Here is a 23,776-nt window from a genome sequence, read left to right as displayed (position 1 = left end):
TTATTTTTTAATCATATTCTGTACATAATAAGCTTTCATTACTAAGAGAATTGAATATCTCTTTTGAATGTGGACACACAGATCAGATGTTTGTGTTGTATCTCAGACAGGGTCAGGGAAGACATATACGATGGGCACAGGGTTTGACATGACTATATCAGATGAAGAGCTGGGCATCATCCCGCGAGCAGTCAGTCATCTGTTTAAAGGCATCGAACAGAGACAACAGACAGCAGCAGATCAGGGCCGACCCGCCCCAGAGTTCAAGATCAGTGCACAGTTCCTGGAGGTACTGGTGCTTTTGTGGATGTTTATGTTGCACCTTTAAACTTGATTTTAGTTCTAATAAAAACTTGGTTGCATTTAAACTGATTAAAACTTATATACCAGGATGGCTAATTAATCAGGCAGTATTTGACCATTTTTAGATTATTGTTATTTACTGATTACTTTAACCAATCTCTTTATATTATATTATATTATATTATATTATATATCCATCCATCTATCTATTTTCTATACACGCTTATCCTTTTGTATTACATTATATTATCTATCCATTGATCCATTTTTAATACCCACTTATTTTTATTATATTATATTATCCATCCATCCATCTATTTTCTATACATGCTTATCCATTTCAATTATATTTTATTATATTATATAGCCATTCATCCATTTTCTATATCTGCTTATCCTTTATTATATTATTATCTATCCATCCATCCATTTTCTATACTCGCTTATCCTTTTATATTATATTATATTATTATATATCTGTCAATCCATTTTCTATACCCACTTATCCTTTTATATTATATTATATTATGTTATTTATGCATCAATTTAATATACCCACATGTCATTTTATAATATAGTGTTTTATATTATATTAAATTATAATAGATTATACAGTTGGTGTCAGATGTTTACATACACTTAAGTCCTAATGGTCCTAAACTAATTTTTTAACCAATCCACAGATTTCATATTAGCAAACTATAGTTCCCTATCTGTCACTGACTCGACGATGTGTCGATGTAGTGACACTAGGGGTCACTCTTGGGAGCCCAAGACACCACTGGTCTTTGATAAAAGGCCAATGAAAATTGGAGAGTGGTATTTACATACCACTCCCCCGGACATACGGGTATAAAAGGAGCTGGTATGCAACCACTCATTCAGATTTTCTCTTCGGAGCCGAACAATCGATGTTTACTGAGCTGACTGTTCATTCACCTCTGCTGGATCTGGCGGTGCATTTCAGCGGCTTCTCCCTCCTCTGCACTGGTGCACTGCAGAGAACGCCCCTGGGCATTTCGGCAGAAAAAGAGAGTATATTTTTCTAAAAGAGTATATTTCTCTAAAAGAGCGACACACACGGAACGTCTTTTTAAAGACGCATCTTTTTAAAGATGCCTTTCCGTTTGTGTTTTATTCCTGGTTGCGGTCGTTTCCTTTCAAATTCGGACGGTCACGATCGCTGTCTTTTGTATCTGGGCGCGACCCACGCGGAGACAGCATTCGTGGATGGATCATGTACTCACCATGGCACCATCTGGCACCCGCGACCAGACCTCTGGAATCTCCCTGTCTGGCCCCTGGACGGGACGCGGAAGACCTAAGTGGTCTATCACCTGCGGTGGTAGACACGATCACTCAGGCTAGGGTCCCCTCTACGAGGTGCCTGTATGCCTTTAAGTGGCGTTTGTTCGCTAAGTGGTGTTCTTCCCGACGGGAAGACCCCTAGAAATGCGCAGTCGGATCGGTGCTTTCCTTCCTGCAGGAGAGGTTGGAAGGGCGGCTGTCCCCTTCCACCTTGAAGGTGTATGTAGCCGCTATAGTGGCACACCATGACACAGTGAACAGTAAGTCCTTAGGGAAGCACGACCTGATCATCAGGATCCTGATTGGCGCCAGGAGGCTGAATCCCTCCAGACTGTGCCTCGTTCCCTCATGGGACCTCTCTGTAGTTCTTCAGGGTCTACAGAGAGCCCCCTTTGAGCCTTTACATTCAATTGAGCTTTAGGCACTCTCTTTGAAGACTGCCCTCCTGACTGCGCTCGCTTCCATCAAGAGGGTAGGAGACCTGCAAGCGTTCTCTGTCAGCGAAACGTGCCTAGAGTTCGGTCTGGGCTACTCTAACATGATCCTGAGACCCCGACCGGGCTATGTGCCCAAGGTTCCCACGACCCCTTTTAGGGATCAGGTGGTGAACCTGCAAGCTCTGCCCCAGGAGGAGGCAGACCCAGCCCTGACGTTGCTGTGTCCAGTGCACGCTTTACGCATCTATTTGGATCGCATGCAGAGCTTTAGAGTCTCTGAGCAGCTCTTTGTCTGCTTTGGTGGACAGCGGAAAGGAAGCGTTGTCTCCAAGCAGAGGATCGCCCACTGGCTCATTGACGCCATAACTGTGGCATATCATGCCCAGGACGTGCCGCCCCCGGTAGGGCTACGAGCTCATTCTACCAGGGGTGTAGCGGCCTCCTGGGCCTTGACCAGGGGCACCTCTCTAACAGACATTGGCTGTGCAACACCCAACACCTTTGCGAGGTTCTACAACCTCCAGGTGGAACCGGTTTCGTCCCGTGTAGTGGCAAGTAGGTAAGTCCGGGACAGCCGGCTGGGTGTATCGCTTGCACATAGCGCCTTTCACCTCCCCTGAGCTGAAGACGTGCGCCGTTAACTCCCAGTAGTGTTCACAAACTGTGTTCCCTGGTTGACTTTCTCCGAGCCCTGTGACAGTCAAGTTTTCAGAGAGACTCACTGCCGGCTCAGTACACGTGCTAACTAAAGCCCTGTACTGGAGTAGGTGCTCCGCATGTGGCGGTTCCCCGTAGGTAACCCCATGCGACGTATATCTTCCGCTAATTCGTTTCCCTGTTGGCAAACTGCGTCTTCCTTGGGCAGAGGCCCCACTGCCCCAGTCTCCATGCTTGTAGTAACTCCTCCCCCGTAGGGTAGGACCTACCATGGGACTCCTTCACATGGCATACTTCCGACATAGCTCGGCAAGACCATGTGACGTATTTCCACTTAAATACCCCCCTCTCTCTGGGCGAGATGTGGTCTCTGTGGACCCCCCCCTGACTAGACCTGGTCAGCCCAGTCAGATAATCCCCCTTTTTTTTAGGGAGTGGAGAAAAAAAGGGGGATAAGAGGCCACAACTGGGCTAGCCTGTCTCTATCTTTTGGGTAGTCGACTTGTCCCAAAGGGCCGTTCAACACTCATAACAGTGTTGGGGGAGGTTACGTGTCAGCCTGGTGTGCTGGCTACAAGGCACACAGTTGTCTGCCCGTCACACACCACCAGTTCATGTAACACAGTTCAGCCAGTTGCGGCATTTTGTATAGGGACCCCTAGTGTCACTACATGGACACAACGTCGAGTGAGTGACAGATAGGGAACGTCCTGGTTACTTGCGTAACCTCCGTTCCCTGATGGAGGGAACGAGACGTTGTGTCCCTCCTGCCACAACGCTGAACTACCCACTGAAATGGCCAGACCTTGTCTCGGCTCCTCAGCATAAAACATGAATGAGTGGTTGCATACCAGCTCCTTTTATACCCATATGTCCAGGGGAGTGGTATGCAAATACCACTCGCCAATTTTCATTGGCCTTTTATCAAAGACCAGAGGTGTCTCGGGCTCCCAAGAGTGACCCCTAGTGTCACTACATCGACACAACGTCTTGTTCCCTCCATCAAGGAATGGAGGTTACGCAAGTAACCAGGAGGTTTTGGCAAGACGTTTATGCATGACACAAGTAATTTTTCCAACAATTGTTTACAGACAAATTGTTTCACTTTTAATTGACTATATCACAGTTAACTGTGCCTTTAAGCAGCTTGAAAAATTCCAGAAAATGATGTCAAGCCTTTAGGCAATTAGCCAATTAGCTTCTGATAGGCTAATTAGAGTCAATTGGAGGTGTACCTGTGGACATATTTTAAGGCCTACCTTCAAACTCAGTGCCTCTTTGCTTGACATGATGGGAAAATCAAAATAAATCAGCCTAGACCTCAGAAAAAAAAAATTGTGGCCCTCCACTAGTCTGGTTTATCCTTGGAAGCAATTTCCAAATGCCTGAAAGTACCACGTTCATCTGTACAAACAATAGTACGCAAGTATAAAAACCATTCTTGCAAGCCGAAGAGTACCATCCCAACCGTGAAGCATGGGAATGGCAGTATCATGTTGTGGGGATGCTTTGCTGCAGGAGGGACTGGTGCACTTCACAAAATAGATGGCATCATGAGGAAGGAAAATTATGTGGATATATTGAAGCAACATCTCATGACATCAGCCAGGAAGTTAAAGCTCGGTCGCAAATGGGTCTTCCAAATGGACAATGACCCCAAGATACCTCCAAAATTGTGGCAAAATGGTTTAAGGAGAACAAAATCAAGGTATTGGAGTGGCCATCATAAAGCCTTGACCTCAATCCGATAGAAAACAGTTGTGGGCAGAACTGAAAAAGCGTGTGTGAGCAAGAAGGCCTACAAACCTGACTCAGTTAAACCAGTTCTGTCTGGAGGAAAGAGCCAAAGTTTCAGCAACTTATTGTGAGAAGCTTGTGGAAGTCTACCCAAAACGTTTGACCCAAGTTAAACAATTTAAAGGCAATGCTACCAAATACTAACAAAGTGTATGTAAACTTCTGACCCACTGGGAATGTGATGAATGAAATGAAAGCTGAAATAAGTAATTCTCTCTACTACTATTCTGTCATTTCACATTCTTAAAATAAAGTAGCGATCCTAACTGACCTAAGACAGGGAATGTATTCTATGATTAAATGTCAGGACTTGTGAAAAACTGAGCTGAAATGTATTTGGCTAACATGTACGAAAACGTCTCACTTCAACTGTATATCCATTCATTCATTCTCTATTTCCAATCTACACTGTTTTTCCTTTTGTTCTATTATATTAATATATTTTATATATTATTTTATTTTATATTATATTATCTATCTATTGAACCATTTTCTTTAGCTGCTTATTTTTGTAATAATATATCCATCCATCCATTTTCTATACCTGCTTATCCTTTTATATTATATTATATTACATTACATTACATTATATTATATTAAACAGAAGCATTATATAGAATTATAAGACTTTTGTAAAAACGTTTGAATCAGAAAAAAGCCCTGATATTATCTGTTTCTGCATGGGCTTAACCAGACTGATATCATTATTTAAAAATGTGCAAATATTGGCTGATACTGATATGATCACTGTTTCAGTGACTGATATGTTTTTGTAAATGTTGCTACAGTATGGAAGTAGTGTGATCTTTTTCTGTCTGTGTGTATGTTCAGTTGTATAATGAAGAGGTGTTGGATCTCTTTGACACCACTCGTGATATGGAGATGAGGAAACAGAAATCTCACATTAAAATCCATGAGGACGCTAACGGCAGCATCTACACTGTCGGGGTGACCACACGCACAGTCTGCTCAGAGACAGAAGTGAGTATCACAGATTCTTCCTGTGTTTGAGTGCAAGTACTGACTGTACTGACATGTTTTTCATGTGTGTGTTGTAGATGATGCAGTGTCTGAAGCTTGGCGCTCTCTCTCGCACCACCGCCAGCACACAAATGAACGTACAGAGTTCACGCTCACACGCCATCTTCACCATACACATCTGCCAAGTGCGAGTTTGTGCACCTGGAGAAAACGTAAGTACCGTCTTGAGTTATTCTGGAACATGTCGCCAGTTAAGACCCAAGACACGTGAATTATCATAAATTAATTTTTGCTTTTCTCCACGCTACTTTTTCTGTTTACTATGCAAAGTATCAAAGGTATGGAATAAAAAGGTACATTTACACAATATTTTTTTTTAATGTGGCATAAATGCATTTACAAAGAAATGAAAATCACATAAAATAGTGACAAAGTTATCATAGTTTAGATTTTTTTATTTCGTTTTAGTTGTTCTGTGGAAGTTTCCATCCACTCTTTGCGCTATTCTGTTATCGACAATGTGAAAATGCATAAAAAATATGTTAAGGAAAATTGCTGTCTCCTGCTCGTTTCCATTCAAATGACCTTTTACAGATAAAATGTTGTGTGTCATGAATCATTCTTAAGAAAAAAAAAACACTGTCGCATAAGTTTTGGTTCAGCGCTAAGTAAATGTGCCCTTGGGGCATTTTTATACAGTATTTTGTGTATATCGCAAACTGTGTACCTTTCGTGTCCCAGATGTCCCCAACTTTGTGTAAAATGGATAGAGTATTGAGGTAATTTATTGAAATTGCCCAGCATTCTGTCATTTTCATTTCACATAATTGCAAAAGTAGGAAATGTCAGAAGACAATGTTGAAATGGAGAAGTATGCTTGTCTGTATTTGGGATTATTAGAAGAAATTATTGGCATTATTGAGCCTGTAATCCTTCTTTACGGTCCGTTCACATTATACAATCTTATTTGTCCCTGCAGAAAGTATCTTGTGAAATGTGGGGCTGCGGTGTCCGAACAACACATAAAAACTTCAACAATCCTCTTCACTCTGCTCAAATCACACAATTACGTGCTTATGTCCTTTTCAAATTTTTCTAACCAGATGAAAATGCGCTCATTTATTATTTTTATACATGTGTAAATAAACACTCGATAGCATGAAATGATTAAGACACACATGCATTTGTCAATACTCAACAGCCAGCGTTATTATTCAAAGAGATGTTTGAATTTACATTAAAACTCTGTCCACATTTTCCAACAAAAAGCCATCAAAACATGGAATGTGTGAACGAATTTGATTGTCTTTATATATCTTTTGGTATAACATGCCCCCATATAGAGTAACTCTTATTTATTTATCTGTCTCTGTACACTTGTTATGATTTCTTTTATTTCATTTAAGCTAATTACTCCCTCCTTTTGGCACTTTTGTTTAATCCCCTTGGCACTGAATGGTATTTCTCTTTTTGTTTTTCTGTTCTGAAAACTTGTGTCTGTTATTGCAATACAATAAAAAAGAAGCACGTTTTTTCTGGTGTCTTGTAATTGGCCAACATCCACTTCAGACACTCGGAGAACTTAAACAACTCACTATTCACAGTTGTTTTTGTTTTTTTACCAGCATCACACGGGGATGAATTTAAAATTTTTACCGGGCGTTTTGGTAAAAGATGTCATAATCTTGACCGACACGTGAACGCGCAGTCCATAAAAGTTTGGAAAAACTTCCATCAAGAATAAAGGTAATGTCGTTGTCTTTAAATAAACTGAGGAAAACTCGAGTCTCTTCATCAGTCCAAGTGTACCTCTCCGCTATGCTGTTTGTTGTGAGGACACATGTGATGGAAATTCTGTCATGTGACTGACACTACATTTTTTTGCATTAATGCCATTTTTCTCTAGTTTAGAAAACTGGCATTAATGCAGTTTATGACTAGTTTATCATGACATTTGACGTGTTGACATAGGATTTATGTGCTAAAGTTAAATGGAAAAATATTATTTCGACACTTGTGAAATTTTAGCGATAGTTTGCGTTTCCATCAGCTTTATTTTGATGTGCTAAACCTTTTTCCGCAAAAAATCCTTGGATGGAAACATAGTTACTGTGATTGTTCGTTTTAGTTTATGTTAGTTTTAGTTTAGTTTTTTTTTTTATTTTAGTTTTTTAGTTTTAGATAACTTTTTCCCTTTTTAGTTTTAAGAGTTACCAAGGTAACACATTAACTGAGACTATTCAAATATGTTTAACGCGTAAATGTTTTTCAGTTAATGCATTTACCTAATTTTACATTATAATTGTTTCATTCTGTTCTGTGTAATTGGTGTCAAGGGTTTTTTGTGTTCAACACACGTTTATGTGATCTAAATAAGGACATACAGTACCATAGAATACTTTTTTTTCTGAAGTATAATTTTTTACTAACGTTTTTTCTAAAGTTACTTTATAAATCAAATTTATGAATTCTCTATTTAAGGGAAATTTGAGTATTTTGTCCATTGATAACTGAAAACAGCAGCATTTAACTAGATAGTTAGCTACTGTAAAAAAATAAAAAATACAGCGTAAGACAAGAATCTGAGATTAATTTTGCATAACAGACATGTGTCATGTTCATGTTTAATGTAACTTTAATGAAATTTCAATTCATAATAGACTGCATATCAAAAATGAAAGCAAAAATTAATTTGGTAACACTTTAAAATTAGGTTCCATTGTTAAAATTAAAGACATTAGTTAACATGAACTAACAATGAACAATACTTTTAAAGCATTTGTTAATCTTTGTTGATGTTCATTTCAACATATATTAACACATTTTTAAAATCAAAAGTTGTATGTGTTACATTAGTTAATGCACTATGAACTAACATGAACAATTGTTTTATTAACTAATATTAACAAAGATTAATAAACACTGTAAAAAATATATTGTTCATGATACCTAATGCATTAACTAATGGTAATGAATGGAACCAATTATTCAGATATTTTTAATACTTGAACTATAAATTCACAGATGAGCTAAAACATTATGACCACTCACAGGTGAAGCAAATAACACTGATCATCTCCTAACAAGGCCACACCAAGGTCTGAGTAGATTAGATGGTAAGCGAATAATCAGTTCTCATAGTCAACGTGATGAATGCAGGAGAAATGGGCTGGAGTAAAGACCTGAGCGACTTTGACAAGGGCCAAATTGTTATGGCTAGATGACTGGGTCAGAGCATCTCTGAAACGGCAAGGCTTTTGGGGTGCTCTCGGTCAGCAGTGGTGAGTACCTACCGACAGTGGTCCGAAGAGGAACAAACCACAAACCAGCGACAGGGTGTTGGTAGCCCAAGGCTCATCGATGCGCAAGGGCAACAAAGGCTATCCCGTCTGGTCCGAACTGACAGAAGGTCTACTGTGGCACAAGTCACAGAAAATCTTAATGATGTTACGGGAGGAATGTGTCACAACACACAGTGCATCGCACCCTGCTGCATATGGGGCTGCGTAGCCGCAGACCGGTCAGCATGCCCATGATGACCCCTGCACTGTGGGAAGATGACAAGCCAGTGGAGGGGGTGTGATGCTCTGGGCAATGTTCTGCTGGGAAACCCTGGGTCTGGCCACTCATGTGGACAGCGGTTTGACACGTGCCACCTACCTAAACGTTGTTGCAGACCAGGTACACCCCTTCATGGCAATGGTATTCCCTGATGGCAGTGGCCTCTTTCAGCAGGATAATGTGCCCTGCCACACTGCACACATTGTTCGGGAATGGTTTGAGGAACATGATGAGTTAAAGGCGTTGCCCTGGCCTCCAAATTCCCCAGATCTCAATCCAATTGAGCATCTGTGGGATGTGCTATACCAACAAGTCTGATCCACGGCGTCTCCACCACACAGCTTACAGGACTTGAAGGATCTGCTGCTAATGTCTTGGTGCCAGATACCAAAGGACACCTTGAGGGATCTTGTAGAGTCCATGCCTCAGCGGGTCGGCGCTGTTTTGTAGGACCAACAGTATATTTGGCAGGTGGTCATAATGTTGTCTCATCAGTGTATATTTATCATAGCATTTTATATCATAATCATTTTAGTTTTATTTTACTGTTATGGTGAATCTGATGCTTGATTCTCTGACGAATAAGGCTTCCAACTGTCCTGTATTAGACGGGACATCCCATATCTTTTTGCTGAAATTACGACGTCCCATACAGGATGTTTCATGTCCCGTATTTCAGCAGTAAAACGCTCAAAAAGGTGAACTTCCTGCCCACCCTAAAGCCAATAGAAAACAAGACACACTGAAGTCAAGGCAACGGTACAGTGATATCCAATCACCCAGAAACATACTTTTTCATGTTATAGCCATACAGTGCATTATACTGACTTCTGAAACAGGTCAATTTGGCCTTTGCCAGAAAGAACACATAGAGACTGGACCTCTTGGAAGTTTAATTGAAAACTCCTGTGCTCTATGTTAATGTCATTCTTTTAATTTACTGCCAATTTGTCTTCGCATCAGGACAGTGAGACAGACAATCGACTGGCCAACAACTCATCTGAGATGGAGGAGTTTGAGACACTCACAGCCAAGTTTCACTTTGTGGATCTGGCCGGATCAGAGCGACTCAAGAGGACTGGAGCTACAGGAGACCGGGCCAAGGAGGGCATATCCATTAACTGTGGACTGGTCCGAACCACAAACACATAATCACCTCCTGCATGTCTTTTTGGGCTAGAGTTAATATCGATAATATAAATCAGGTTAAGCGGAACAGATCATTTGATATATTTGTCTGCTTGTCTTTTTACACTGTGATGTAGCTGGCATTGGGAAATGTTATCAGTGCTTTAGGAGACAGAAGCAAACGATCGACGCACGTGCCTTACCGAGACTCCAAACTCACTCGCCTTCTGCAGGATTCACTGGGAGGAAACAGGTCTGTGTGCAGTTAGCTGGACTTCATCTTGGGTCATCAGTATTACAACTTCAATACTTTATTCGATTCAATGGATTGGAAACCAAACTAAATACTTTATTTTGCACTTTAAGAAGTTGTTTTATCAAAAATAACAAACAACAAAATTTGTATTTTTTTGTGAACCTAACCAGCTGTGTGAGTAATTAAGTTTGCACATTTTTCTCTGGTCTGTCAGCCGAACAGTGATGATTGCCTGCATCAGCCCGTCAGATCAGGACTTCATGGAGACCCTCAACACACTGAAGTACGCCAACAGAGCTCGCAACATCAAGAACAAGGTGATGGTGAATCAGGACAAGGCCAGTCAGCAGATCAGTGCGCTCAGAACGGAGATTGCCAGACTACAGATGGAGCTCATGGAGTACAGAACGGTGAGACATTCACCTGATAAATTAGTTCACAAGGTTTCAGCAAACCAGAAAAGAATGGGAAAACTTGTTGTACATCAATGGTTTGCACATTTATGTTTGGTAAATTATTTAAATCTCTCTTTCTCAGGGGAAGCGCATGGTTGGAGAAGATGGGCTCGAAAGCATCAACGACATGTTTCATGAGAACTCAATGCTGCAGATAGAGAATAATAATCTGCGCATGCGTGTGAAGGCTATGCAGGAAACTATAGACGCTCAGGGTGCCCGACTCACACAGCTTCTCAGCGAACAGGCCAATCAGGTGCTCGCCAGAGCAGGTACAGAGTACATTAGTGCCGCCCACACCAATCAGAAGGTTTATTTCCAAATGTTTGTGAAACATCTGTAAGATGTGATCTGATTATTGACTGTTTCAGGTGAAGGCAGTGAGGAGATTGGAAATATGATTCAGAATTACATTAAGGAAATTGAAGATCTGAGGTAAACAAATCACGTTATATTATTTACTTATTGCTTTACCGTTCTGTTCTGATAGGAGGCCGCTTCACTGTTCGAGAAAATAGTACAGGTGTAAAAAAAAAAACATTTTTAGAAATTATAAAATTTCTTCTTCCCTGAGGTAAAAACAATACAATTATGCACTTCATTTGGGATTTTATGTTTTTTAGATCTTATTTACATATATATTTCTCGATTTCACCATTCATTTGCATATGCCAAAAAAAAAATAAAAAAAATTACTATATAGAGTAACTTCACTACAGTAAAAACCTACACTTCTATCATTTGAAACAAGAAGAAAATATGAGAATGTGTCATGTATTGGGGCAGATTGCTGCCATCTGGTGAAAAAAGAAAAATAACATGACTTAAAAATCATGTTATGACAATAATAGCCAGTAGATGGCTTCAGTGTTCTATGCAGCCACGGGTATTACCATTTGTAGTAATTCTACATTTTATCACAAGTTATGCATTTGGATATATATTTAGACATTATCAAACTATTATTTGTCAAAGTTTAGCCATTTTCTTTTTTACTGTTTTGAAATGTCAGTTTTTGCAATAAATGCTTACAGTCAAACCTAACCTGGTGTTACAAAGAAACATAAAATAATCATTTTGTTACAAATCATTTATTTCAAACAAAAAAATGTAAAAACTCAAAGTAAATTAATAATAATGTCAAGAAAATGAAATGTAATGAACAGAAATGGACTGTGAAATTTCAATTAGTGTGTAAAACAGAAGACTCAGACTTTGTACTTTGTTCTGTGTGTGTGTGTGTGTGTGTGTGTGTGTGTGTGTGTATGCGCATGCGCGTGTGAGGTAATCTATGCTACCTGTTACAAACACGTGGAGAAAATAAATCTAAAAACCTTTAAGATTTGAGTTATATGAAGTGATACCACATTTTGGAAACCCATAATTCTTCCATAAATTTCAGAGCTTAATGATTCTTCAGTGATTAAAAATGCACTCTGTTTGATCAAGTAATGAATATTTACATACAGACAGTTCAGTGTTGCTGTGACAGGCAGTAACACCCAAAACTTTAGCATACAAAGTGACAACTTCTGCAAAAAGACCACATAGCCATTTTAGAAAACTTTGGAGAACTTGTTAGAAAGCATAAAATATCTTTTAATATTGTGTGGAAAAATAGTTTATGTTTTTTAACCAGTTAGCTAAAATGGCTATGTGGTCTTTTTTAATATTGTGTTGAGCCTCTTTGTGGGCCCACCACCTGCAGGGAGAGAAGAAGGGGACTGGTGCAATGCCCAGTTGGCAGCAAATGGAGGTGGGGGCCCATGCAGACTGGACCTTGGTTACAGAAACTGGCTTTTGGTACATGGAATGTGACCTCTCTGGTGGGAAAGGAGCCAGAGTTTGTGTGGGAGGTTGAGCGACGGTATAAAGTGAGAACCTGTAGATATTTTTCTGTACCGTCCAAATCTCTGTATGAAAATGTCTGTGTGCGCAACGCTCCATCTGGTTGTGAGACTGATAGTGAGAGAGACGAACAAACGTGGAGAAAGATGAACATACAGAATGCGGACGATTCCGAAACACGTTTTCTCACGTTCTAGGATGAGAGCGCTCCTTTTGAGGCGAGTGCACACAGCACGCATGGAGAGAGATAGAGAGAGAATGAGAGCGAGAGAGAAAACCTCAGGTTCTAATCACTTTACATTCCGAGAGAAAATGAGGAAGAGCTTGTTAATAAAATGCTGTGTTGTCTGTGGTGTGAAACTGACCCTCCGCTATAAGCCTAGCTGCCGTTAGTTACTGTTGCTGACGACACCATCAATCTTTCCTACCGGCATCTGTTCTTCCTTAAACGTGGAGAGAGAAGAGAGAAGCTATCACGTAAATTACCTCAGGAATTATTAAATAACACCTTTGTCAACAGCGCATTTATATCTAGAAGGCTATATAGTTGCCAGAAAGGTTTCCAGAGTCCAATGTAAGGCTAAATCCAAAACAAATATGTGATGGAGGGGTTTGCTTCATAATCAAAGCAAATGGTTATATTCAACTAGAGAGAAGCCTAATTTTTTTATTGGATTGAAAACAATGCAGAGTAGATAAAACAAATCAAATATTATTTTCAGTAATTATTGATTGATTGATTATTTCATTGCAACGGGCATACCATTAGGCTAAATTATTAGAATATTGCTATGTAATGTTTCACATATGGCCCACCACTATCACATGGTTATTTAATATATAAACACTTTTTTGTTTTTTGTTTTTAGAAGAAAAAAAACAAAACTATATTGAGATATATACTGTTACCATGAAATAAAATTAGAAAATAGAAAAATAGAATTTTGTTCATATTGCTTACCCTGGTAAGTTGGGCTCATTTCTACGTGCAGTTTTGGCTCTGGAACCAAGCTCCTGGATAGGTGTTTCTCAGGATGAACAGCATAAAGCAGGTGTGGGGAAACTCACAAGCCCCTGGCTTGACACTACAATCTTGGAGTTTAGCTCAGTAGACGAGAGGGTTACCTCAATTTGACTCAAACTGAAAGTTCAGAGTATCCAGCCTTCTTGGAGTTCCTAAGTGGGGCTCTGGAAAAGGTGCCACTTGGGAATTCTATAGTCCAGCTGGGCGACTTCAATGCCCATGTTGCAGACGACAGAGAAACTTGGGTGGGAATGATTGGGAGGAATGGCATGCCTGATCTGAACCCGAGCAGTGTTTTGTTATTGGACTTCTGTGATAGTCATGAATATGTCATAATGAACACCATGTCCAAACATAAGGTTGTTCATAAGTGTACTTGGTACCAGAACACCTTAGGCAAAAGGTCAATGATCAACTTTAATGTCACATTATCTGTGGCTGTATGTCTTGGACATTTGGGTGAAGATAAGCTGTCAACTAATGACCATCTGATTGTGACTTGGATCAGATGGGTAACTCAGCGAGTATTGACGCTGACTACCACCCCTGGAATCACAAGTTCGAATCCAGGGCATGCTGAGTGACTCCAGCCAGGTCTCCTAAGCAACCAAATTGGCCCGGTTGCTAGGGAAGGTAGTCACATGGGGTAACCTCGTCATGGTTACTATAATGTGTAGTTCTCACTCTCGGTGGGGCACGTGGTGAGTTGTGCGCCTCCACACGTGCTACATCTCCGTGGTAACGCACTAAACAAGCCACGTGATAAGATATGCGTATTGACAATCTCAGACGCGGAGGCAACTGAGATTCATCCGCTGCCACCCGGATTGAGGTGAGTCACTACACCACCAATAGGATTTAGAGCGCATTGGGGATTGGGCATTCCAGATTGGGGAGAAAAGGGGAGAAAATAAAAATAAAAAAAGCTCCAAAGTGGCAAGGTGCCAGGGGTAGATGAGATTCACCCTGAGATGCCTAAGGCTCTAGATGTTGTTGCATTGTCATGGCTGACACGCCATTTCAGCATCGCATAAAGATTGGGGACAGTACCTGGGGATTGCAGTCTGTCTTTCCATCCAACCATCCATCCATCCATCCATCCAGAAAGATCATAACCATTGATGAGGATTGGAACATATATTGACTTGTAAATTGAGAGCTTTGCCCTTAGGCACCATGGTCCGGTAAAACAACCTTGAGAGCTTTGCCTTTAGGCACCATGGTCCGGTAAAACAGCCTGGGATGCTGTAGGTTTAGGCACCATGGTCCGGTAAAACAGCCTGGGAAGCTGTACGTTTAGGCTCCATGGTCTGGTAAAACAGCCTGGGAAGCTGTACATTTAGGCATCATGGTCTGGTAAAACAAACTTGAGAGCTTTGCCTTTAGGCATCATGGTCTGGTAAAACGGCCTTGAGAGCTTTGCGTTTAGGCACCATCGTCCGGTAAAACGACCTTGAGAGCTTTGCCTTTAGGCACCATCGTCTGGTAAAAGACCTTGACAGCTTTGCGTTTAGGCACCATGGTCTGGTAAAATGGCCTTGAGAGCTTTCCGTTTAGGCACCATGGCATGGTAAAACGGCCTTGAGAGCTTTCCGTTTAGGTACCATGGTATGGTAAATCAACCTTGAGAGCTTTGCCTTTAGGCACCATGGTCCTAAAACACCCTTATTACTGCAGATGCTGCACTGGTCTACCTATTGATCTCATGCTCCAACTTTCCCTGTCTCGTGAACAAGACACCGATATACTTAAACTCGTCCACTTGGGGAAGCAGCTCACTCCCTACCTGGAGAGGACAATCTACCCTTTTTTTAGAGGTGCTGACCCTCGTCCCAACTGCTTTACATTTGGTTGCAAATCACCCTCAAAGCCTGACAATGCCAACAGTACATCGTCTACAAAAAGTAGAAATGCAAACATGAGCCCCCATACTGGACACACTCAATTCCTTGACTGCACATTGAAATCCTGGTCATGAATATCAGAAACAGGATAGGTGACAAAAGACAGCCTTAGTGAAGTCTAAAATCCCACTGGGAATAAGCTTGACTTAATGCCGAGAATACATACACAGCTCTTGCTATGGTTATGAAGGGACCAAATGGCATGCATTAGCAGCCCTGTACCCCATACTCCAGCAGCAGGCACTGAATGGCATGCATTTGTGGCCCGGTAACCCATACTCCGGCAGCATCCCCTACAGGACACCCCAGGAGGCTCGGTCGTAAGCCTTCTCCAAGTCCACAAACGACATGTAGACTGGATGATCAAACTCACATGCCCTATCTAGGACCCGCGCTAGGGTAAAATGCTGATCCACTGTGGATGGATGGATGGATGAAATAATTTTCAGACGGATTTAACAAAAATTATAGAACCATATATTTTATAGAAGTCAGACTTACCAAGTGTTTCCAAGGTAGCTACCGTTTTATTTTTATTTTTATTTATTTTTTTTGCCAGTTTGTCTAATGTCTTCACACAGGAAATAGTTAAATAGCTCTTCCTGGTTATTTATAAAGAGACATGATCTTTTGTGCAGCACCTCAGACAATAAATCTTAGGACAAAATTGTAAAGAATTATGTAACATTTTAAATATTTTTGACAAAATTAAAAAAAATTCACAAGATTATGAGAAAAAATTTAATCGATAACAAATATATTTTATATATATATATATATATATATATATATATATATATATATATTATTATTATTATTATTATTTTACAATGACTGAGGGTTTTTTGTATGTGTGTTTCAGAGCTAAACTTCTGGAGAGTGAAGCAGTGAATGAAAACTTGAGGAGGAACCTCACACGAGCATCTAGTCGCCCCCCATTCTACGGAAACTCTGGAACGTTCTCTCCCGCTCTGCTGGGGGCCGACCCGAGTCAGGAGACTAGCGACATCATCGAGATTGCCAAGAAAGACCTGGAGAAACTGAGAAGGAAGGAAAAGAAGAAGAAGAAGAGGTAATGACAGGGTGAACTCAGTGTCAATTGTTCCTATGACAATTTAATTATTTAGGCCTAGATGTTTTCCCTTGTATAATTGTGGAACACCACCCATCGTGGTTTGTATTTCGGTGACTTAACACCACGAATGTGTTATTACATGAAACTTACGACAGTGAGAAAAAAAATCTTTCCTAAACAAAATTTCGAAGTTTTATCCACTACATATCCACTAAAACAGTGGCAAAATTTACATACAGGTTAAAGTTATTAGATGACATTTAATCCCTTAGTCACCGATGAAAAAATACAAAGGTTGGAATATTGTTCTTATGTTGCCTTCATGTTAACTCGTATTGAACACATATACTGTGTATTTATATTTATATTTATTTCAACCAAAATCGAAGTAAATTTTTACTTGCTTTTGGCAACTTAACCACAAAAAACCACTGAGACATTAAATCAGCCAAAATATCTTTGATATGATGGTGATATCAATTAGAAGAAGGTTTTGCATGTGACCTTCTACCCTTCTTTTCTAATGTCAGTGCCGTGGCTTCTCTATCTGTCTCTGTTTGTGCTCCTCTCTCTGACCTCTGACCTCTGAAGACTCCAGCAGTTGCTGGGCGACAGGAGAGAGGAGGAGAATGAGGAGATGGAGGAAGACAGGTTTGTCCCTGTGTCACCCTCTGTACATTAATTACCCATAACCCACTGTCTTGCATCTTTGCTCACAGTCTTTAAACTCTAATTGTGCTTTTAAAGCAGGTAGTTTCCAAACTTGGAGAACAGCCCAGAAAATGTTCATACTTTCAAGAGACTTTTGTTCAAATACACCTTGGTTGATGGTTGGTTGTTGAATCTCACGAAACCTGTCAAGAACATGTCAGATTATATTTAAACCCAAAAATCGATATATATATATATATAAGAAAATAAAGTCTATTTTAATGAGCAAGAAGACATTTTACAATGTGACATTTTCATGACAGTTAGGCACATTTTCCTCCACATTCTACTTAATGAAATGTCAAAAAAAAACAACAATACATTATTACAATTTTGAAGTATTTATACATCACATTAGTGTTTGTTGTTTGTTGTATTGCCTTCAATTTACACTAAATCTAATAAAATAAAATAAAATATTGCATTTTTCATGAGAATCTATTGGGAATCATCATTAAGAATAATGAGAATTACATAAAAGTGAAATGTCTTTCACATATTACAATAAAATGAATGAGTTTTTTTTTTTTTTTTTTTTTACATTTCAGTAATGAGAATTTAGGGGTACATTTGCCTTATTGGAATCGCTAAAAATAATGTCACAATACAAAGTATATCTGAATAGACTTACTTTACTCTTACTTTAAAATATTACTATTTGTATTTTTGTTTTTATTTTGGGGTTAAATGTGACCTTGATCATCTTAAAATCTAAAGATGCATTTGATTTGCATAGGTAATAAAACAAAATTTACCAAACAATAAGAATAACTGTATAGCTATATATACAGTTGAAGTCAGACGTTTACATACACCTTAGCCAAATACATTTAAACTCAGTTTTTCACAGTTCCTGACATTTAATCGAAGAAAACCTTCCCTTTCTTAGGTCAGTTAAGATCACTACTTTAAGAATGAGAAATGTCAGAATAATAGTAAAGAGAATGATTTATTTCAGCTTTTATTTCTTTCATCACATTCCCAGTGGGTCAGAAGTGTACATACACTTTGTTAGTATTTGGTAGCATTGCCTTTAAATTGTTTAACTTGGGTCAAACGTTTTGGGTAGCCTTCCACAAGCTTCTCACAGTAAGTTGCTGGAATTTTGGCCCATTCCTCCAGACAGAACTGGTTTAACTGAGTCAGGTTTGTAGGCCTCCTTGCTCGCACACGCTTTTTCAGTTCTGCCCACAAATCAGATTGAGGTCAGGGCTTTGTGATGGCCACTCCAATACCTTGACTTTGTTGTCCTTAAGCCATTTTGCCACAACTTTGGAGGTATGCTTGGGGTCATTGTCCATTTGGAAGACCCATTTGCGACCAAGCTTTAACTTCCTGGCTGATGTCTTGAGATTTTGCTTCAATATATCTGCATCATTTGCCTTCCTCATGATGCCCTCTATTTTGTGAAGTGCACCAGTCCCTCCTGCAGCAAAGCACCCCCACAACATGATGCTGCCTTCCCCATACTTCACAGTTGGGATGGTGTTCTTCGGCTTGCAAGCCTCACCCTTTTTCCTCCAAATATAACAATGGTCATTATGGCCAAACAGTTCAGTTTTTGTTTAATTAGACCAGAGGACATTAAGACTTTTGTCCCCATGTGCACTTGCAAACTGTAGTCTGGCTTTTTTATGGCGGTTTTTGAGCAGTGGCTTCTTCCTTGCTGAGCAGCCTTTCAGGTTATGTCGATATAGGACTCGTTTTACTGTGGATATAGATACTCATCTTCACAAATTCCTTTGCTGTTGTTCTGGGATTGATTTGCACTTTTCGCATCAAACTACGTTCATCTCTAGGAGACAGAATGCATCTCCTTCCTGAGCGGTATGATGGCTGCGTGGTCTCATGATGTTTATACTTGTGTACTATTGTTTGTACAGATGAACGTGGTGGAGGTCCACAATTTATTTTCTGAGGTCTTGGCAGATTTCTTTTGATTTTCCTATGATGTCAAGCAAAGAGGCACTGAGTTTGAAGGCAGCCTTAAAATACATCCACAGGTACACATCCAATTCAGTACACCTCCTATCAGAAGCTAACTGGCTAACTGGCTAAAGTCTTTTCTGGAATTTTCCAAGCTGCTTAAAGGCACAGTTAACTTAGTGTATGTAAACTTCTGACCCACTGGAATTGTGATATAGTCAATTAAAAGTGAAACAATCTGTCTGTAAACAATTGTTGGAAAAATTACTTGTGTCATGCACAAAGTAGATATCCTAAACGACTTGCCAAAACTATAGTTTGCTAATATTAAATCTGTGGAGTGGTTAAAAAAATGAGTTTTAATGACTTCAACCTAAGTGTATGCAAACTTCTGACTTCAAATTTTATATATTTTATATTCTCTGATTGGTAGATCTTTCACTGCTGTACCATTGGTAATGTAGTTGTTTACCATGAATTCCGCTATCAAACACGATTCTTAAACAATGAAGTTGAAATAACACAGACAGATGGCTTCAACGGAAGCATATACCATCGATGAACAACCTTGTAGCTCATAGTAGGTCTGTCATTAAAGATTTATATGTTATCGTTGAAATCAATTAGTCTATGAGATAAATGAATGGGATTTTTACTTCAGGAACCAGACTGTTGTGCTCTATTGTATGAATTAACATTAAACCTTAATATGTTCTCATTGGCTGTGATTGTGTCATGTCACGCAGCAGTTCACGTTCAGTGTGAACAGACAAATGGTGGAAACTTGACGCATCACATCTGGTTAGGACACCGTGTGAGGCACTTTTAACTTTAAATTTGCATCACATGTCTGCCATAATACATCCCTCCTAATTTTCTTTTTCTCCTCCATTTTTTCCCCAGATTATATATGATGTATCGCTGTTTGAAATTAAATTTGAAACCCTGTTTTCACTATCACTGATAAGAGCCTTTTTTTAAAAGTTAGAAAACAGATTTTTAATATCTAGTTTGTTAATTTTCCTCTGTAGTACCAACAAAAATGAATCATTTGACAGTGAACAGAAGATCAATGAGAAAGAGATGTCAGAACCAGCCAGTCAAGAGCCAGAAATGGTATGATTGACAGTCTCCTCGGCATATCAGAACACAGTTAAAAAAAAAGTAGGTTATGATTGGTTGTTTGACATAAAACTGTTTTTTTTTTTTTTCTGTAGTACAGCAGTGACCGTGAAGAGGGAGATGGAGAAGAGGAGGAGGAGGTGGATGAAGAAGAGCTGGATGCAGAGGAGAGCTCTGAGGAGTCTGATTCTGAGCTGGATGAGAAAGGTGCTACATTTTACTGTCAAATAATCACCAATGTGATTATAAAGCACCTTTGGCATTGAAAAAGACATTTGGAAAGTTGCCATAGTAAACCATACACTTTGTTTTTTCTTTGCTTCATTTCAGTTAGTTTTGAATTGGCAACATTTCACATTAACAGTTGATAATACCTGTTTAATAAAGGTTTTTGATAAAAGTTAGTATTAAGTATTACCAATTTTCTTAAAGCTAGATGAATGTTAATGACATCAATGAAATTACTGATGAAAAATTTCATTGAAGAATGGCATTTTGATTTTGTTTTAATTAAAACTTACTGTTGTTGAAAATATGACAAGAAAAAATAATATTGCATGGGTGTTACTGTTTTAGTGAGTTCATCCTATATATGTGAGATTAATCAGCTATATTCCCAAACATAAACATAATATTACAACTTACATCTGCACAAACAATAAAGCCAATAAACAATTGAACTTGAACACGTTTTGCACTGGTCAGAATGCGTAACTTGAGTTGTGATTACGCCGCTTCCTTTAAAAAAGCTACTCAATATCCTAAACAGTCAGAACTTGAGTCATTTACAACAGAGTAACTTCTTAAAGTAGTTAATACGTCAGTATATTCACTATATGTAGGCTTGGGATCGATGCCTTGTTCATGCATCAATAATCGGAAGATTTACCCGATGATTATAGATATATATCGTGATTTTTTTCAGATATAATTAGGGCTGCCCTTTGCACAATAGTCTTTGTGTTTTCATATATATTTCTCAACACGACTTTGATAAAGCGTGAGCGGCAGGATATAATTAAGGGCGTCGCACACTAGACGTGTCTGGCGGACGACGTGGTGTGTTCTAAAATTTAAAAAAGGTACATACACGCTGTCTCCAGAGGCTGCTTAATGGCCGAAACATACTCTACGCAAGTACGTGAACGTAGATGAGGTCGCTTGGCCACCGCATTGCCAACGCTAGGTCCAGTTGAACATGCTTAACGTGCATTCTTGCGTTACCGGGGTGGGAACAAACCTCAGTACTCAAGTGGGCGATAGAGTTACCTTCAAACGTCTGTCCCATTAAACTGGATGTGTCATTAATCAGGTAAGTTGCTATAAATATACTGACTTACTCTTACTTGCTCAGCAATATTCTCTTCGAACTGTTACTCCGCCATGACAGTAGTTGACTTGAAAGAGAAAACTCACCCTAGAAGCAGACAGTTCACACAAATCTCGCTATAGCGCCCCTTGTGGCAACGCTGAGAATGCAATGCACACTTGCATTGGGTTATGCGCTCTTACACATTTCAGAATGCAACTACGTGTGAAATCGAGCTTGCATTGCAAGATGCGTCTACGTTCACGTACTTGCGTAGAGTATGTTTCGGCCCTAAAAATCTGCAGTGCCACGGAGAGTTTTCCATTTAAATTCAAACCAAATCATTATCAATGGACAAAGATTTTACTCTAACCATAACTGGATGATCTATTGTGAACATGTATCTTTCATATAGCATACACAATGTATTTTCAGTTACAAGTATGTCTTTTTGTGGTTTGACAGCTTGAATGAAACCTCTTCAAAGATACATACAGTGAAATTGTATAATAATTTCTAATTGTTCAGTTTGCGCAGGTAAATCAGTTTAATACTCTAATCTGCAAACCCTGTCACATTCATTCTTGAAAAAGTAGGAAAACCTCTGTAACTTTTGTGTGTGTGTGTCCTGTGCAGGTCTAAAGTAACCATCCTATGTTGTGATCCTGGTGCCTTGTGACCTGCTTCAGTAAAAGTTATATCACTCTCTTGTGGTCTCCCAACGCTATTACGCCAAATGACAGTGAATTGCACTAATTGCATTAAAATTAGGCTTTTAATTTAAATATCGGCTAATTTTAATATATCGATAAAATAACCTGCTGATAAATAATCGATATTTTATGACATGCCTAATTATATGCTAATATTTCAGGAGCTCAGCTTTTCAGGACAGTTGTGTAATCTTACATATTAAATATATTCATCTTTAATATGTTTGATACATGTTTAAATAATTGTAGTTTGTACCTTTTTCAGAACATTTGAATATTTGGTTAATGTTTGATCTGTTACAGTTTGATATATGTTTTTGTCATTTTACACATTATCATCAACTAAAATATCTTTTTGTCTACTAAAATGATAGCAATTTAGCCATTTAAAATGGACTAAAATAAGTAAATATGACATGATTAAATATTGACTAAATTTAGAGGACAATTTTGTCAAAAGACAAAATTTATGACTAATAAAAAAATTGCGTTAAAATTAACTCTGAGCTACATATATTTATAGACAGAGGTTGTATCTCAGACAGATCAAAACAGAAAACACTTTCTCTTAAAAGATTGTCTGTACATAAATATATTTTGGAAATCATTTTGTTTTTATTGATCAGAGGACTTCCAGGCAGATCTGGCCAACATCACGTGTGAGATCGCCATTAAACAGAAGTTAATCGATGAACTGGAGAACAGTCAGAGACGCCTGCACACTCTCAAACAGCAGTATGAACAGAAACTCATGATGCTGCAGTGTAAGATCAGAGACACACAGCTGGAGAGAGACCAAGTGCTGCAGAATATGGGTATGAGATTCTCTACTCCACACCATACATCATACAATAGAGAAAATTACTAGTGATGTCCCAATACCGATACTGGTATCGGAATCAGGTCTGTTAATGCGCTCATGTAATACCAAAAACCTATACCATCTGACATACAAATGTGATTGTGTAAACATTCAGAACACAAATTAAAATCATGTTATGTCCTAGTGTGATTATTAAACTGCAAAGGCTGTGATTTAATAAGAGAAATGTAGAGTTTGCATGTGCTGCACGCTTCAGAGTGAATAGATCTTGTTTAAGAATGTTTAAATGTAAATCTAAAGCTGGCTGCTCATACCAAGCAGCTCTATAACAGGGTTTCTCAACCGTTGGGTCACAGATAATTATCTGCTGGGTCACGAGATCTTTTTTGTCATGAGTACAAATGACCAATTAGAAGGATAGAACTGTGCATTTGCAAT

General features: G+C 39.1%; 1 protein-coding gene across 6 annotated transcripts in view; it reads left to right on the top strand.

Annotated features, from left to right (window-relative positions):
• Positions 1-23,776, top strand: part of LOC127436275 (kinesin-like protein KIF21A) — a 292,925-nt gene that overhangs the window by 26,179 nt on the left and 242,970 nt on the right. For 5 of the 6 annotated variants that reach the window (XR_007896360.1, XM_051690327.1, XM_051690325.1 and 2 more), the window contains exons 3-15: positions 107-289; positions 5,334-5,483; positions 5,561-5,695; positions 10,008-10,175; positions 10,310-10,425; positions 10,643-10,838; positions 10,966-11,155; positions 11,255-11,318; positions 16,522-16,731; positions 17,326-17,385; positions 20,403-20,487; positions 20,589-20,700; positions 23,142-23,330. Coding sequence is in view for 5 of the 6 variants with exons in the window: in XM_051690327.1 (XP_051546287.1) it covers positions 107-289; positions 5,334-5,483; positions 5,561-5,695; positions 10,008-10,175; positions 10,310-10,425; positions 10,643-10,838; positions 10,966-11,155; positions 11,255-11,318; positions 16,522-16,731; positions 17,326-17,385; positions 20,403-20,487; positions 20,589-20,700; positions 23,142-23,330 (1,858 nt within the window). In the remaining variant the exon portion in view is untranslated. The remainder of the gene's footprint in view (positions 1-106; positions 290-5,333; positions 5,484-5,560; positions 5,696-10,007; positions 10,176-10,309; positions 10,426-10,642; positions 10,839-10,965; positions 11,156-11,254; positions 11,319-16,521; positions 16,732-17,325; positions 17,386-20,402; positions 20,488-20,588; positions 20,701-23,141; positions 23,331-23,776) is intronic. The other variant, XM_051690326.1, reaches the window with a different exon arrangement.

The sequence above is a fragment of the Myxocyprinus asiaticus genome, chromosome 46 (genome assembly GCF_019703515.2).
Source record: "Myxocyprinus asiaticus isolate MX2 ecotype Aquarium Trade chromosome 46, UBuf_Myxa_2, whole genome shotgun sequence".
Lineage (NCBI taxonomy): Eukaryota > Metazoa > Chordata > Actinopteri > Cypriniformes > Catostomidae > Myxocyprinus > Myxocyprinus asiaticus.
The sequence above is the reverse complement of the archived record's forward strand: the minus strand, read 5'-3'. Positions and strand labels throughout refer to the sequence as shown.